Consider the following 17,730-nt stretch of genomic DNA (forward strand, 5'->3'; position numbering starts at 1 on the left):
AACTTTAAAAAATGACCAACATATATAGTGCTTGAAAACTTGAAGTTTTGAAATACTGCTTTCCCAATACGTCTCAGAAACATCCTTATTCTAATAATAGGTGGTATATTGTAGGAGGGGAAAAAGAAAGAAGAGCTATACCAAAAATTGCCCTCTTAATATCCTACCTATCCTGTCGGTTAAAAAATGGTAATGTCTCTAGCAATAATGGATTAGGTTGAAGGTGAAGAGTGGAGTGTACCTCGAGGGCTAAGACTAGTGTTGCAAGTATTTTCCCATTTGATCCGAGCTCAACGTAGCAAATAGTGCTGAAGGAGCAAAGTTCTTTCCTTCCATACATTTTTCTCACTGTCTTCCTTTTAAGTTCTTTGCATTTCAGCTTGAAGGCTCTGTCACCAGAACAGTTTCAGAGCTCACAAATCAGGGCTCATATTAATTTTTAACACCTTTTAAACTTTTCCAGATTTGCTGAAATAGCAGCTTCAGTCTTTTTGGCAACTGGTAGTTCTTCCCAAGTCCCTTTAAGTCCTTTCTCTTGAGGTAGTCCTGTTAGTTCCTCCTTTTGATTTGGCACCAGAAATCCACGGACAGAGAATGATCTCTGTTTGCACATGCACAAATGTCATCTATTAGTGGGAGTGTTAGAGCTGCTTCTACTTTACCAAGAGAAACATATTCTCCTGCCTGTATTTTTTTTAAACAAAGTCCTTTTCATGATCAAAGGTCTTTCAACAACTGTCAAATTCTCCAAGATCTCTAGTACAGAGCCACTTCTGTCCATGTTCATCTTCAGAAATATCTGCTTTTGTTTTGGCTCCATTTTTGCAAAAAAAAAAAAAAAAAATCTCATTGTCACATGTTGGCCACCAATAAGAATTTCACCTCTGGGATGTGGTTTACCACTATTAAGGTGTCCACCTTCCTTCCAGTTCTTTACTTTCATTTCACAGCAAACTCATGGGGACTCGCACTTCTCCCGGTATTGTAAGCCCACCACCCTTGTCCAAGTGATCCAGCTGGAGCAAATCCAGCGAGTCCATGGCCTTGACCAGCAGGAGAGCAAAACCAGACAGCATGAATCTGCATGGCTGCAGAAAGTGGAGCACCTCCACACAAAAGAAGCATATTTCCACCTAGTGAGCACTGAGATGTCCAGAAAAAAAAGCTTACACAGTGGAATGCTGTGCCCTTTTGAAGTCTGTTCCATTTTATACTCATAGGCCATAATAAACAGATCATATTGAAAAGTAATCATTTCATCCACTTTCTTCATGATATTTTTATAGGTCTGAGCTCTGATTTCTAGAACAGCTGCCATCAGTGTTGCTTTCAACCTAGATATAGCCCCTTTCCCTCCACTCTCGCTCTCTCTCTCTCTTTTTTTTTTTTTTGGTAGTGGGGTGTACCAGGGATTGAACTCAACCACTGAGCCACATCCCCAGCCCTATTTTGGATTTTATTTGGAAACAGGGTATCACTGAGTTGCTTAGCACCTCACTTTTGCTGAGGCTGGCTTTGAACTCACGATCCTCCTGCCTCAGCCTCCCGAGCCACTGGGATTATAGGCATGCGCCACCATGCCTGGTTTCCTCTCTTTATTTGTAAAGATGGATTCACTAAAGTCTGGAAGAATTGCCAATTAGACATCCATAAGAAAGACAGACAAGCTCAGTATTAATTCTAGAATGTGGAACAGGCAAATATCCAAGGAAAACATCTTCTCATGGCCATGGAATTTGTTCCATCATTCTGATTATAACAGTAACATTACTATGGGAGATCATGGATCCCTTATTAAAGAAGCCTGTGCACTCACTTATGTGCATAGTTACTGCAATGTCTAAAGAATCTGGTTCCCTGTGAAATCTGTTTTCCATGCTCACCTTCACTTTCCCCTGCAGTCATGACATGCATGGTAACATCTTCGTAAAACTTGGCCAGGGCAGTGGTTTCCCATCAACAGTGGTGATGTGTCACAGGTGTGGGACCTAATAAACTATGTCCTTCAATTTTGTTTGCAAGAGTTCTTACTAGCACTGATGTTGGTCACTTCTGTTTCATCTAATCCATGAACAAATTCTGGACCTCTTAAGGTAGCATATCATGTAATAAGCTGATTGTTACCCAGGAAATACACTTGTGCAGCAATCAGCCACTGAGCTCTCTAAGCAAATATGCTGATTTTGGTCCTTGCTTTCAGTCCCAACATCTGTAAATTATCTCCAAAAGTAAAGGCTCATGATAACATTTTAGGAAAGCACAAATTATAGTGTCCAAGAATAACTCTTAAAAAATGTTTCTATTTGGTTGAATTTTGTCTTCCTTATTTAAGATTTCATGTATTCCCAAGAGTCTTGCATTACTTAAATTTGTTTTTGCATACATGAATTTATTTTGCAGCTAGTGTATTGATCCAACATGTAATACCGAAGACAAATTATCCAAGCTGTTAACAGACCGGTAGATAGACTCAGGTTTTGAGATGGTGGGCTTTGCTTTAATTTGGTTTGATTTTTCTTGTCTTGATTCAGACAAAAATAAATAAATAAAATGGAATATATGTTAAAATAGTATAAAGCAATATTTTAAGATATATGAAATGTAAAAGAATGAGGTTGATAGTCTGGTTTTCATTTCATAATTTCACATAAAATTATGTGGTTATTCATAAGTGCTCAAAAGTAGAATTGACAGATTTCAACAAGAATTAGTGATGATGGCAGGAAGTCCTAGTGCCTTTAAGACATGCACCTTACCGATTCATTATAAAAGATCTAACTCAAGAACAGCAAAAGGAAGTGATGCACAGGGCAAAGAACTGGGGATGGAAGGGATTCAGAAGCTTGGAGCTCTCTTGCTCTTGCCAAACATGCCACCCTGCTAGCACCTCGATGTATGTGCCAGCACAGAAGCTCCAAATCACATTTTTAAAAGAATGATTGCTAATATGGGAAAAGCTACTTAGATATCATAAGGTGAGTAAGAGATCGTAAGCAACCTGTATGATATGATCCCAATTCAATAATTTTCTCTGAGTTACATGATTATAAGTACTTTTGATTTTCTTCATTATATCATTCAGGATTTTCCAAAATTCTCTAGAAGCAAACATGGACTACTCTTGTAATCAATGAAGCAACTTGTATCTGCCTACAAAATCAATACAGAATCCTACCACACTCATCGTGGCAGCCCACAGGTCCCCAGACACCCACACTATCAGCAGGACATGGCTTAGCTTGCCTGAGTCCTATAGGCATCCTTCAGATCCACAAACTAAGGTTCTGAACCTTCTGGGGCTGCCGTGCTCATACAGTCAGTGCAAGGATCCTGGAAACCAGGGTTTCCTCATCCCTCCCAGCTCAGCCTTAGTAGTGGCCAGCAGGTAGCAACAGTAGGGAGGCTGCCCTAGGGAGGGGAGAGTGACATACCATGATCTTGGTAATGCAATCCTCAGTGGACTCTGCGGATTCACACGCTATTTTCCCTCCACTGTTAATGCTCCACTCATCGCACTTGAGCCTCTCATGATGGCTAAGTGCACACCACTTCACGGTCTTGCATTCATCCACTGGGCTTTCTGGGCCTGTGGCACAAGAAAAAGAACCAGAATTCAGAAGAGAGAGGCTCCCTGCTGTTGCCTGGTGTCTTTTGAAGCAGCAGGAGCACACAGTCAGTGCAATTAAAAAAAAAATGGACAACTTTTTATCTTTCAGACTCGGTCCCCAAGTCACTTCCTCAGGAGCCTCACCTCCACCCCCAGGCCAGGGCCTATTTTGATTTATTTTGCATTCTTTTTAGGACCACAGTAATTTCTTGTTATTGCACTCCCCTCCTAAGCAGATCTTTCATTTGTAATTGATCATTCAATTATGGGACTACTCATCCAACATTTGTCTTCTCCCTGGTCTGAAAGTTCTGGGGCCGCAGAATCTAATATATGTTTGTATGTCCAGCACTTAGCAGAGCCCATGGCTATATATTCGATGCATGTCCATTGAGTGAATGAATGATCACTCAAAACCACAGTGACCCAATGAGATTCTGGACTGGGATCCACCTTTCCAGAACTCCAACTTTATTATGGCACATGTTGAACGGCCATAGCACTGGCTGGAGATGTGGAATCTGTAGAAACTTCATTTTTATTTTACTTATTTTGTGCCTATTCACAAAGTGAAATAGGGCAATCCTGATTTATGCAAGGGAAATAATATTAGTGCCAACCCAAGTCATTTACATTATGCATTTCCTTTAAAGCCTTTGGTGATGTCCGGTCCATCATGGCCAAGGCCATTTAGCTCACAGGAAGGGCAGAAGAAAGAAACACCAGGAGAGGCTTTGGTCCCTGGAAAGATTCCATCCCTAACCCTTGCCCTTGCCAAATTTCTCAAGCTGGTCCTTCCTGAGTACTTACATATGCCTTCCCGTAGATTCCGGACGGCAGTAACATACTTATAGCCCAGGTACAGTCTAAAGTCCATCTTAGGGGGCACCCTAAGGAATCCCAGGGCAGAGTCCTTAAACAGCAGGTTCTTCCCATGAGGAGAGCTGAACAGCTGGAAGTCGCCAGATTTGCCTTTGCCGAAATGTTCCTGTTCACAGTGAAATGCATAGTGAATGGCCACAGGGAGAAAGAGAAGCCAAAAAAATGGAATCAAAGAGGAGACCAAAAAAAACCTCAGAAATAAAATTAAAAAAAAAAAAAAGAAAGAAAGAGAAACTTCAAGATGTCAGGAGCGGGGACAGTCAGGAGTGCTGTTGCCCACCTAGCATCGTCTCTGCTCACTGCCTTCTTAGGACCACGCCACATTGTTTCCCTGAGTGGGTTTCAGGCCTGTCTTCCTGAATGGTTGAGAGAGGCTCATTGAGAACAAGAAATGCATCTCATCCAAAGGCTGGCAGGGTATAAACCCTCCATGGGCAGATGCGAGGGCTGAAGGAGAGGAGGTTGGCCTGACCTTGAACACCACCTCTCCAGAGGGGTAAAAGGAGCAGTGCAAGCAGCTTCCATTGAGTGAATGAATGATCACACCAAACCACCGTGACCCAATGAAAATTCTGAACCGGGATTCACCTTTCTAGAACTCCAGCTTCATTTATGGCCCATGTTGGCCAAAGTACTGGCTGGAGATGTGCAATCAGGGAATCAGACATTGGGAGAGAGGTTGTTTACAGAAGGAGGGTCCTGAGAGTCTTCATGGAGGTGTTGGTGTTTGCCCTGGGCCTTGAAGGCCTGGTTTAGAGGGAAGGGAATGAACTAGAACAACAGGACCCTCTTCAGATGTCACCAGTCAAAAAGGCAAAGGGTGGTGGATGGGAATACCAAAGGAGGTTCCCTTCTGCCGTGTGAGGAGTCCCAATTCAGGGGCTTCTTGAGAAGCTGATTATGTGTGGCAGGGTTCCTACTGTGTCCTGGCCCATAGTGACCAGAAGGTGAGAAGAAAAATTTCCCAAATCCAAGCAGAGAGCTCTAAGCAGGGGAGAGGGTGGTGGGTGGGGATACCTGAGCCTGGTTGAGAAGCTCCCAGATCAGATCTTCCTTGCCATCCACGCTCCGAGCCACAACAGCATGAGAAGGAACCCGGGCCAAGTAGCAACTCTCATATTCATCCACAGGCTTCCGGGTGTTGTCTGTGCAAAGCAGTTCATACTGGTCCCTGTCAGCCTTCTGTTCCAGGTTCTCTGGGGAGGGAAAGTCCAGATGAGCCCACTGCTGGTGGAACTAGGGTGCCCCCTACTCTCCCCTGCAATCCTTTGATAACAGAAAGTGGGAGCTGAGAGGCTTTGAGTGAAACCTTAGGACCATGGGACCATGCAGGAAAATGACTGCACAGTCAGATAAAGGCCTGCAGACTTCTGATATCCGTGCAGCAAAACTGTCCCACATCCCATGCGTCTGATCTCATCAGGATGACTGACAGGTCAAGGTTAGCCAGACTAGCTCCCAATCCTTAGATACAGGTATACTGCCCCAGAGGCAGATTAACTTGTGTAAAGAGGCTGTATAATGCAAAAAGGCCCAAGATTCCAGATGGGGAACCCAAAAGTACCTACCTCTGCACAGGAAGAAACCCAAGCAATGATAGAAGAGAAACACTGTATGCCCCTGTCTACCTAGTGAGCATGGAAAAGCAGGCAAGGTAGAAGAACTCTAACTCCTTAGAGAGGAACTTCCAGTATCTTCTTCCATCACTTACCAAATATGGTCAAGTGTTTGACAAAGGCCACCTCCCCAGCATCGTCTTTCAGACACCTGTGTGAAAGAAACACATTAGAACACTCTTACAAAACACTCTTGGGCACCAGGAGGGTCTGATCCCACTGTCCAGTACTCAAATGGAAACAGAGTCTTGGACAAGGCAGCACCATGGGGTGCTGATATTCAGGATACCAGTGGGATGGGAGGGGTGATTGATTCCCAGGAGATGAAAGGTCCTTTACTTTATGTTGTCCAAAAGCAACAAGAACAAATTGAAGGTATTTTAATGTAAAAAATATTCTTTGAGTCCTGGTATGTCTACCTTCTCTTGAGGGTAGAAAAGTGCCCTTGGCTTATGATAAAACTTTAGGACATAGCCAAAGCAAAAACAGGAAGCAAAAACCCAGTCACATGGGCTTCCGGATAGGGGAATTAAGGGGAGGTAGGGGAGGTAGGTGCTTGGAGCCTGTTATACTGCTGCATGGTGAGTCACTGTATGGTGGTCACTGTATGGTGACCCTGCCTGTCTGTCACTAGGGACGTGCCTGTCCTTTCAGACTCTGCTCAGTCCAGCAAGAAGAGACGTTAGCCAGGCTTCAGGGCTGAGAGGAGAAAGAAAGGACCCCCAAAGAGGGGATTGATCATCAGGGAAAGGGGCTGTCCTGGCCTCTGGAATCCCAGAGGTACTACCATCTCACTGGGAGCAGTTGGGACTTCTTAATAGGCAATCAGGGCTCTACTTGGGGCTAGCAAAGAACTCTGAGGACATTTGGCACTTTAGCCAGCAGGGGGCAGTGGTCAGTCTTACTCACTTGAAGGCGCCTGAGTAGCCGAAGTATGGTTGAGCAGAGGAGCAGCCACACCCTGGACACAGCTGGCACAGTTGAGGGAAGGCTACTCCATCTGCACAGGGGACGCAGCTGCCCGAGAAGAAACTGGCCACTGCTGCTCAACACAGAGAAATGGACCACAAGGCATAAGCGAGGCTGGCCAAAGCCAATGACGTCTCCCAGGCCCCACTCACCAAAAAACAGGGTGAAGGGAGTTAAAATAAAACCAACCATCCCAGACCCAGCTCAGTCTTACTTGTGTTAACTTGTCAGGATCCAGGGTTTTCAAACAGGAAACAAGTGAACCCCTGTCCTGCAACCACCCAACCAAGGAAACAGGCCTGGGCCCCTTCCCTGCCCTGTGAGAGGCTGGATCAGTTCCCAGAGGTCCCTCTGGGACCCATACACTAGAAATGGGAGGACTTCCCAGAGGGGTGCCGGCCAACCTCATGGCCAGCAGACAGTCACCAGAGCAGGCTCCAGCAGAATGGGGCACACATCATCCCAGACAGAAACTCTAGGGACCGCCCTGCGGTCGAGGCTAAACCCTTTGAGGACCCTGATGCTCTCTTTCTTCCCCTTCTCAGAAAAGCCTCTGCTTAAATGTTGGGAGCTCAGAGCAGAAAAGGCTCAGCCGCCACTTCCCAAGGGCAGCGGGTGCAACAGACCTGCCAGATTCCAGGTGGTTCACCTCCCCTTCCAACATGGAGTTCAGCCCACATGCTCAGCTGATCATAACTGTGTGACCCCTGTGTGGCCTAGGTAGGTATATCCAGGGTAGAGAGGCCAGCTTACCTTTCTCAAGAGGCTTCCGGGGCTCAGGTAAGTTACAGTAAAGCAAGCCTATGGGGATGTTCCACCCAGCAGACCTGCCCAGGCCTGTGTGGCAGGACTTCTTGCCTCGGAGCTGGTTCAGCTGGAAGCCACTGCCCTTCTTCACCACGGCAACAGCATAATAGAAGGTTTGTGGATCTGCAAAGGGGTGGCATGAGTGGAAGACCTTTAACCTGGCACAGAAAAACACTGCACCTGTCCCCCAGGCTCTTGAGGAGAGAAGGGGAATCCAGAGGTTGTCTAAATTGAGTTGGGTGGCAATGAAGAGGGCGTCAGGAAAAGCTTCCTAGGCTTTCAGGGGAAAGAAAAGACAGAAGGTGTGTTTGTAATCACTCCAGGGGCCAGCACCAAAGTGTCACAAGTGCTCTACCTACCCTGGCCTTACAGTGTTTTTGCCTATAGCTACCCATCCAAGGCTACCAGGGAACTGAAGCTGTGGGTACAAAGGGTCCCATTCCCCACCTCTCTCAAAGTATTTCCTGTCCCCTGGCACTGGCTTGGACTGTCAAGTTGATCTCAAAACACACTTTCTGAGCAGTTAAGATCCCAGGGCATGTTCCAGAGTGGGTTCTCCCACACACATGGCACCTGTGGTTCTAGAAGACCTCCAGGGACCTTGGACATAGCACCAGCCCCCAATGACCATCAGGCCAAGCTGCACCCAGCCTTCTGTTTCTCCAGTGAGCACATGATTGGCCCAGTGGGTCAAGATCAGGTACACCAGCCCTCAACCAGTCCAAAGCCCACAGAGGGTGTGCTCTGTGCTTGTGGTGACCGACAGGGCTCTTCTTCCCCAAAGACGAACAGTTATTAGGGTTTAATATCCAATGCCTGCCTGTGAAGTACAAGACTCATTATCTACCAGAAGGTGAGGGCCACAGAGTCCCTCCCGGAGGCCCAAGAAGGACTTACTCTCTGGTGTCCCGTAGAATTCTGCTGCCATGGGCTTCAGGTTGTTGGGAGTCAGGCCTGCCTCGTACACCAAACCCGCATCTAGGGTCACAGCATCTGCTTCATTTGCCTGCAAGAGAACAGGCCAGACCTTGAGGATGAAGCCCTCACTTCCAAGGAAGGCCCGCCTAAACCCAGCCAATAGGGAGTGACTAGCGGGGCTCCACAGGCCTAGAGACAGAAGAACCCTCAATTTGGCCAGACCACACACAACACTGCTAGATTTGGTGGACTCCATCGCCCTCAAATGAGCACTTGGCCACCATATTCCTTTTCCTGCATAGAGGAAGGAATAGGTTATTTTTCTCCTTTTCCCTGGTGAAGTGTCCAACTCCTGGCTAAAAATCCTATGGGACTGGTATCCTGGGCAATTGCAAAGGGTTGACCTGGCAGGTCTGGTGGGAGAAATCTTCCCTCTCCATCCCAGACCTGGGCACAGTCATTGCACTGAAGTCTCTGAAGGGAACTATAAAAAAGAGCTCAGGACCCTATGGATGGCCGTGCTCCCTTCCCAGAGGCCCCTGTATCTTGAGACTTCCATGAGGTCTTTCTCAGGTGCCTTAGTGGGGACCTTCCTCTAGGCAGGGATGGAGACCTCAAAGACACTTGTCTCCCCACTGCCCCCCGACTCAGTGCTCAATACTTTCCCTTCCTGCCCTGGGTCCATAAAACTGCAGAAAGCTCTCATTCAGGGTTTGAGTACTCTCTTTGGATTTAGCTGCATGGTTAAACTAAGTGATCAGCATTACTCCCATTTTTGCTTATTTTGGGGATAGCTGTCTACTCTGACACCTAGAAGCTTTCCTGTCTATCTCAGCTCCATTTTACAAGTAAGGAAACAGGGGCTCATAAAGGTTAAGTCACTTTCCCAGGCCCCACAGACAGTAAGTCAAGCGCCTGAGATTTGCGTTCAGGCAGCTTGGATTTGTTTTTTTTATCACTTAGCACTATTTCTTCAGGGATTTTGTTTGTTTACCTTGTGCTTCTATGAATCCTCATCTTTAAATCAATAAGTCACTTGAAATTTTATAGCTGCCTTCCTACTACATCTACAGTTTCTTTTCTCTTTTCTTGAATTCTTACAGTAAGTCAAACCATGTTTTATATACCCTTAAAACATGTTTTCACTCCTTTTTTCTGCTTCAGATATTTTTTAATCAAAATGAATTTCCCAGAAGCGCTTGCTAGTTCTCTGTAAATGGTTCTTATTGATTAAATTATAAGGCAAAAACTACATAGCTCCTTGATCTTTGCCATGTTACAGGTAAGTAATAAGACCAAGTATTTCTAAGTGAAACAAAAACTGCCATAAGCCAAACTCTTTTTCTGGTTGAAAAAAAATTTTTTTAAATATATATTTTTTAGTTGTAGATGGATACAATACATTTATTTATTTATTTGTATGTTTATTTATTTATTTATTTAATGTGGTGCTGAGGATTGAACCCAGTGCCTCACACATGCAGGGCAAGCACTCTGCTACTGAGCCACAATCCCTGTTGGAATTTTTCATTGCTTTATTTAATAAAATGTATGTAACATAAAATTCACCATTTCAACCATTTTAAGTGTACATTTTAGTGGCATTAGGCACATTTACATTGCTGTTTATCATCCCTACTTTTTTATCTTCTCAGACCGACTCTGTGCCTATGAAACAGTTTCTTCCCATCTCCCCGCTCCACACACCACCCACCTTAGGCTCTGCTAACTATTATCCCACTTCCTCTCTTTATGAGTTTGACTGTTGTAGGCACCTCATGAAAATGGAATCATGCAGCATTTGTTTTTTTGTATCTGGCTTACTTTCCTGTTCATCTATGCTGCAGCATGTATCAGAATTTTATACATTTTTTAAGGCTGAAAACAACTTATTGTGTGTGTGTGTGTGTGTGTGTGTGTGTATATATATGTATATGTATATATATATATGTATATGTATATATATGTATATGTATATATATATGTATATGTATATATATGTATATGTATATATATATGTATATGTATATATATACATATATATATATATATATATATATATATATATATATATACACACTTGCTCATACACATTTTGATTATCTGTCCACTCACCTATGGGCAGTTGCGTTGTAAAAACATATCCTTGTGCATGGGTGCATGTGTGCATGCACGTGTGTTCACGGTGCTGTGGTACCCACCAAACCCTAGGCCTCATAGACAAGCTCTCTATCACTGAGCTATACACCCAACCCGATAAAAGCATAGCTTTAATATGACAAAACACGTCAAAAATTTTAGATTGTCAACACATCTCTTTTCAGTGTCATAAACAGGAGAAAACAATGGACCCATGTGTCTACACAACTACAACTACTCTCCAGATATAAAGCTCTTTGTGGTTGTTTAAACCTGTTGGCACCTTCCCCACCCCACTCCACCCCTCACGCCACTGAATCAAAGTGAATAGCAAATAAGAGCTTTGCCCAGTGCAGTGGGGGCTGGAGAGTGGTCAGGGACCTGGACTTTCTTGGCCAGGACACCAAAACCTTGGACAGGAGTCACTGGAGCCTCAAAGGCCCTAGAAGTCAGGAAGCCCAGACCTAAAAGAGGAGGCCCAACACAAGAGCAGCAGCGATTCCCAGGGGCAACCTGGACCAGTAAGAGGTCAAGCCTGACCTCACAGTTCAGATGACCAAACCCAGAAGAAGGTGAGCCACAGCGAGTGGGCTGGGGAGAAGCCGGGTGACGGGGAGGCAAAGCCATCAAGAAGATACTGATATAGGAGCAAGAAGGACACAACAGGCCCAATTCTTTAAACCAGTGCTGATTTCCACCTGGCTGAGCCTACCTATTCCATCGCTTCCCTCCCAGCCATCTCCACCCGCTTGCTTTGCTCAGAGAACTAGAGAACTTTTTGCGCGTGACAAGCCCATCCAAAGCCCTGCACCAAAAGGCTTAACCATACTCCAGCATGGCTTCAAAAAGCATGAGGCCATGACCCTAGGACAACCCCAGCCCTCTTAACATGCCTGAGAGAGTGCGACACTGCAGAAATGTTCACATTTCCTCTCACTAACACACCTGACCTCCCTTTCTAAGAACAATCAGTGAAAAAGGCTTGCAATTGTGAATCTGTATATCTTGCAACTCTGGAAGCATCTCTCAAGGACCTGAGAGCCATTCCTTTGAGATATAACCATCAGGAAGGACAGGGCATCTGTCTCCCTATCTCTGTGTGAGGGTAGAACCCTCAATGCCTGGTAGACACAGCCTGGTGTATTTTCCCTGCTTGCCTCTCAAAGAGACCCTCCCTGACCACTCAGGCCAAAGCAGGTTTCTCTGTGAGTCCCTGTCAGAACACTCTCCTCTTTCCCTTCCTTGTCTGTACCACATTTTGAAATGAGTCATTTACTCATGCATGTGTTTTCCCTCTCTTCTGACTAGGATGTGAGCTCCTCAGGGTAGGGACCACGTGTGTTGAATTCCCCTCTGCAGCCGATGACCCCGCACAAGATGTGACACACATTCATTCGCACAGGGGATATACTGAAGGAATGAAGAGTATTTTTGTAGACCTCTTGAACAAAGGGATCAGCCTTCATCTGCAATCAGGATACTATTCTCCCTCCCTGTGTGCATCCCTCATTTTCTTCCCAAGGATGTATCAAGAACTTCCAGGATTAGCCATCTAGCTCAGTGGTAGAACAACATGCTTAGCACTGCAGGGCCCTGGGTTCAATCCCCTGCACCACCAAAGGACACCAGCTTCCAAATGAGGTTATATAATTATCATGATAGTACACTTTCTTATTTCTTCCCGGAATTCACAGACCTTTGTACCTCAAAAAGTCAACTTTCAGAGCACATTGGCTTTTGATTTTTTTAGATGAATATGTCTAAAGATGACCTCCCCTAATTCCATTTTTTGAAGGGATTCAGCAACGTGTGTGCATTTCCAAAACATCTACTCTCTTGTAGGCAGCAGTGACTTACCGCGATGGCTTTGATACAATCCAGGTAGGACGTCTTCTTCACACAAGCCATGCGGAGACCATCTGCTGGAAGGACTTTCTTCATGTTGTCACGGAAAGCCACGCATTTGTTGGCCTCATGATCTGACACAGCGCACCATCTTACAGTTTTCTCGGGGACAGCCAGACATAGCCCTGGGGGTGAGAAGCCAGACCAATAAGGGACCCACTCCCTGTGCCAGGGGGAGACAGCATCATTCTCTGAAGGGCCTTGATGGTCACATGTCCTCGATCCTGTCTTCATCTCACTCCTATCCATGAACACCACAGGGAACAGGCTCCCCTGCTTTCTGAGTGGGACCCCAGTGGCTTCCCAGTTTTCTGCTGACAAACTCTTTGCTGCTCAGAGGGATGCTGGCATTCAGTCCACCATCCCAACTGCCTGCCTTCTTCTTGCCTCCTTCCCTCACCCCGGCTAGCAGCAAAACATACTCCTGGGTATGCACATAGCATTTTTAGCCACCTCAACCCATTGGCTCAGTACAACTCTGGGAGGCCAGCAGGGGAGGAATTACCATCTTTTAGAAATGAGGGAGCTGGATTCCAACAACAATGCCCCCCCCTGTTTTTTAGTTGTGCATAGACCTTTATTTTATTTATTTATATGTGGTGCTGAGAATCGAACCCAGTGCCTCACACATGCCAGGCAAGTGCTTTACCGCTGAGACCCAGCCCCAGCCCAAGAACATTGCTTTTTTATCCAATGTCAACCCTTGTTTGTGGCCAGGTCAGGCTTGGAACCCAGGTCTCCAGATATTTGATCCACTGCTCAGAGCACAAGGGAAATTAGTTACTTGGCCCCTTCTTCCTCGGTAGTGGTGGGGCGGGGGTGGGGGTAGAGGGATGCGTGAAAAGAGCATGAATTTGCCTGCCATTCTTTTTAGTTATAACTAAAAACTCCATCTATTCAGCAGTCTTCTCTTTTTCCACTGAAACCTTCTCCAATTTTCATTTCTCTTTTTGATCGCCATTTAGAAAGCAAGCTGACTCCAGCCACACCCAGAGTTATTAAAATCCATGTGTGTGAGAGATGTCCCTATCCATGAGCTTTGGCTTCACCCCCCAAGTCCTCAGTATTGTCCACCCCCCTGGGTCAACACAGCTAGGCTGACTCGCTGACTCAGGAAGAGCCACAAGACACAGAGCAACAGGGCCACAGCCAACAGTTCTCCAGGATGATAAAAGAAAGGATCATGGCGGGGAATGACCACCCCAACCTCCCTGCCTTGCTCCACCTCGGAGGCATCACTACCAGTGGCAAAATCTCCCCAAACCACCTCTCCAGACCTGTCTCCCAACTTCTACAGGGATACTCAGTCCTCAGTCATGTGTGGACCTCACACATCCTCATGAGGAATTGATAGTTTCAGAGAAAGCAAAAATAACTCCATGTGGAAGCCTACAACTGTGTGACAAATGAGTGAGCGGCAAGTCAGGCTTAGTGGCTCACACCTTCATCCCAATGATTTAGGAGGCTGAGGCAGGAGGGTCACAAGTTCAAAGCCAGCCTCAGCAACTTAGTGAGGCCTTGTCTGAAAATGAAAAAATAAAATAAAATGGGCTCAGGATGTGACCCAGTGGTTAAGCACCCCTGGGTTCAATCCCCAGTACCTGCCTTCCCTGCAAAAAATGAGTGAGCTGGAGGCATTGATATAGGAAGAGGGCTCAACAACCTCAGATTGGGGGAAGCCTTTGGTCACCTATGGCATTCTCCAATCTTCCCTGGTATCTTTGCATGACCCTCCCAGGCAGGTGTTAGGATTGCGCCTCTCACAGGTGAGGAGCCTGGCCAGGATGAGGACCCAAGAATTCTGGTTTCCAGTGGCATCCTCTGAACACAGGATGGCCCTGCCTCCCTAGTAGGGTATCACCAGCGTCAAGAGCACCCACGGGACATCAGATTATGAAGGGGGGCAATGAGTGATCCAGAGGAAGTTCAGATTCCCTGCCAAGGAGTTTAGACTTGACAAAAGAGGCAGCAGAAAAGCGCCCGGATAAACTGTGCTTAGACGTGCCCTATTTTATTATATTTGATTTACTGGACAGAGGGGGAAGAGGCATTAAGCAGGGTCAGCAGGGTGGCCAGAGGCTCAAGCAGGGTGCAGCAGAAGGAGTGGCAAAGAAGAGGAACGGAAAAGGCACCCGGGCTTCCAGGGTGCAAGGGATGCCTGGGGTGGAGACTCGGTTCTTCCCGCGCAGGCACTCACCCAGGACGGCGCAGGCCAGCAGGGCGCCCACGGAGAGCCTCATCCTCCCGGTGTGGCAAGGAGCGGTGAGCAAAGACCACCTGCTTCTGCGCGGCGTCTCAGCGCCCGGGGCGCCTTTATCCCCAGCGGGGGCCGCGGGGCGGGCGCAATCTTTGACCTCCTGTGTTTGCGTAGCTGGTTGCCCAATCACCCTCACCCATCCCCCTTCCTTTTTCACCCTGATGATCACCTCATTTCCTGAGCTCTGGGACAGACCCGCACAAAAAATGCTGTTTGGAAGGGAACTAAAGTAAAATCCGCTCTTTGTTAGAGTGGCTCGCTCAGTGCCAGGAGCGCGTCTTCAGCGGGCTGGGGCTGGGGTGGCTCTGCTCCAGAATCCAGGACTGCCAGGGCGAGTGCGTGCCTCCAGGCCCATCAGCTCGGTGCATAGATGGGGACTCAGGCCTGGAGAGGGAAGGGCACTGCCCTGGAACCCTGTCGAGAACCCGGGAAAGGCAGGCAAAACCCTTCCTATAGGGAATGTGGAAGAAAGCAGGGCTCAGGGTCAAAGGCAGACCCTCAGCATCCTTTGCTTCTCCGCAAGTTTCCTGAAAATCCTGCTCCTGGGCTCCCAAAGCCCAGCCTTGTGGCTGAGCTCAGGCTCTTGGACTTGCATACTCCCTGCTCTCAAGCTTCCTGTATCACACCTTGGGCTAGGGCCAGTCAGGTGTGAAACAAACCCCCTCTCACAAGAAGCTTCCAGGAATATGGTCAAGATGTTAAGATTCCCAACAACGCGCCATGTTAGCACCAAGAACAACCCAAGGAATTTGTGGTCGGTTCTTAAAGCCTCAGGACAATCCCAGTCCCCCTCCTGCTAAGTAGTTGTTAAACTGCTTTAATTGTACATCTTTATCACAGGCACACAAAAAATTATTGAATTGGTGCTTTCTGCATACGTATTTTAACTAAAAATTCTGTATATTTCAATCATGAGCAAATAGATTTTTTTTTTGAGGCAGAGTCTTACTAAGTTGCTGAGGGACTCCCCTAAGTTTCTGAGACTAGCCCCCTCAAACTTCTGATCCTCCTGCCTCAACCTCCCAAATTGCTGGGATTACAGGTATGCACCACCATGCCAGGCCCAAAGAATAGAAATTCATAAAAGGATGGGATAAAGATGAACACACTCATTTTTAAACATCTCTCTACCCATGCTGTCTTATGTACAGTAAACAGTACCCCAAGGCACAGTATGTATTTAGAGAAAGGTCAAAGTTCCTTAGTCAAAGTGTAAATCCAGATTTCAGAGAGTCATCAAGATAATTTTAGGATTTTCAAAAGTTATTCTTATCCAATCTAATCATATAATTACTGTTTCTGCCTCATATTTTAGCTGACAAAGAGCTTATACCAGGCCTACTTGACATGCCACTTTGGCCATTTTGGTTTTGTTCACTTGTGATTGTGTTATCAGAATTATCTTCTAATTCCAGTTTCTTTGCAGGAATAGTTTTAAGGCACTTGTGTGTCTTGTGAGGGCTGGAGAGTTAAAGCCACATTTTAAAATCTGCATATCCATTTAACTGGGCACATGCAAACCAAAAAGCATGGAAACAAACAAATTAAAAATGCCAAAAATAGGCTGAGAGGCACATATCTGTAGTGCCAGCAATGCATGAGGCTCAGTCAGGAAAATGCAAGTTCAAAGCCAGCCTCTGCAACTTAATCAAGACCCTGTGCAATTTAGCAAGACCTTGTCTGAAATTTAAGAAATAAAAAGAACTGGGTTCAATCCCCAGTATCCCCCACCAAAAAAAAAAAAAAGAAGAAGAAGAAGAAGAAGAAGAAGAAGAAGAAGAAGAAGAAGAAGAAAAGAAAAAGAGAGAGAGAGAGAGTCAGGAGTCAGGGTGCCACAACCATCCGGCATTGGCTTCTTTGGGCCTCCCTTTTGTGAAGTGGTCTCCATCTTCCCTAAGGATACCTCAAAGGTTCCACTCAACATGCTACTGACCAACGCTCTGACCCAGCTGGGGATTCAAGGCCAATCCCCACATTAAATATGATTGAATGATGATTTGTTAATCTTTTGCAACAATAAATATAACTGTAAGTTAGGTTATGTTCTCCCACATCTCCATAGGTTGTCTCCTATAGAAAGGGGTTACATGCACCCCACTTTAGAGATCATTACTTTAGCAGGGGCTTTCCTCACTAATGAGGAAGAGAGGCCACTGCTGACCTGTCTTACTGCTCTCTACCTCTTGTATGGGCCCCTTGAACTTGAGCCATGAAAAAATAGGACTATTGGCAGAAGGGGCACATTCCTACTGCCATCTGCAGTCGTCCCTAGAGGATAGTCTGGATCCATGGAAAGACCCTAAGGCAGGGACATAAAGGCCAGTAAGACTCCAGGGCAGGCCTGGCGGGGAGGGCACCAAGCAAAACAGCATGTATATATGCAGCCAAGATATTGACAGCAGTGAGCATTCAAGGTCTGCCAGGAAGCAGGAAGTGGAGTTGGCAAGTGCTGAGCTCATGCCACAAACTCAGAGAAGCTCAGTGCAGGGCATAGACATACAGATGGACAATGATCCACCACCGCACCCCAACCCAGACCTCTCCTACACTCACTCCTGCAGCCACAGGCTCCCACTTAGCCAGGGCCTCTCAGCAGGCAGCAGCTGTGTCCAGGCTAAGCCCTCTCCAGA

At 46.3% G+C, this 17,730-nt stretch overlaps 1 protein-coding gene and 2 pseudogenes across 1 annotated transcript in view; all 3 read right to left on the reverse strand.

Annotated features, from left to right (window-relative positions):
• The window catches only part of LOC143408046 (serotransferrin-like), a 29,506-nt gene extending 14,357 nt beyond the window's left edge, over positions 1 to 15,149 (reverse strand). The window contains exons 1-9 of the mRNA XM_076867302.1: positions 15,041 to 15,149; positions 12,796 to 12,968; positions 8,779 to 8,887; positions 7,828 to 8,004; positions 7,015 to 7,147; positions 6,201 to 6,256; positions 5,507 to 5,685; positions 4,418 to 4,595; positions 3,432 to 3,586 (exon numbers count right to left, since the gene is read on the reverse strand). Coding sequence (XP_076723417.1) covers positions 3,432 to 3,586; positions 4,418 to 4,595; positions 5,507 to 5,685; positions 6,201 to 6,256; positions 7,015 to 7,147; positions 7,828 to 8,004; positions 8,779 to 8,887; positions 12,796 to 12,968; positions 15,041 to 15,083 — 1,203 coding nt within the window. The 5' untranslated portion in view covers positions 15,084 to 15,149. The remainder of the gene's footprint in view (positions 1 to 3,431; positions 3,587 to 4,417; positions 4,596 to 5,506; positions 5,686 to 6,200; positions 6,257 to 7,014; positions 7,148 to 7,827; positions 8,005 to 8,778; positions 8,888 to 12,795; positions 12,969 to 15,040) is intronic.
• On the reverse strand, positions 164 to 1,579 carry LOC143408704 (fatty acid CoA ligase Acsl3 pseudogene; annotated as a pseudogene).
• LOC143408705 (fatty acid CoA ligase Acsl3 pseudogene) lies at positions 1,617 to 3,184 on the reverse strand (annotated as a pseudogene).
• Positions 15,150 to 17,730: the final 2,581 nt, after the last annotated feature.

Source organism: Callospermophilus lateralis, chromosome 10 (genome assembly GCF_048772815.1).
Source record: "Callospermophilus lateralis isolate mCalLat2 chromosome 10, mCalLat2.hap1, whole genome shotgun sequence".
Lineage (NCBI taxonomy): Eukaryota > Metazoa > Chordata > Mammalia > Rodentia > Sciuridae > Callospermophilus > Callospermophilus lateralis.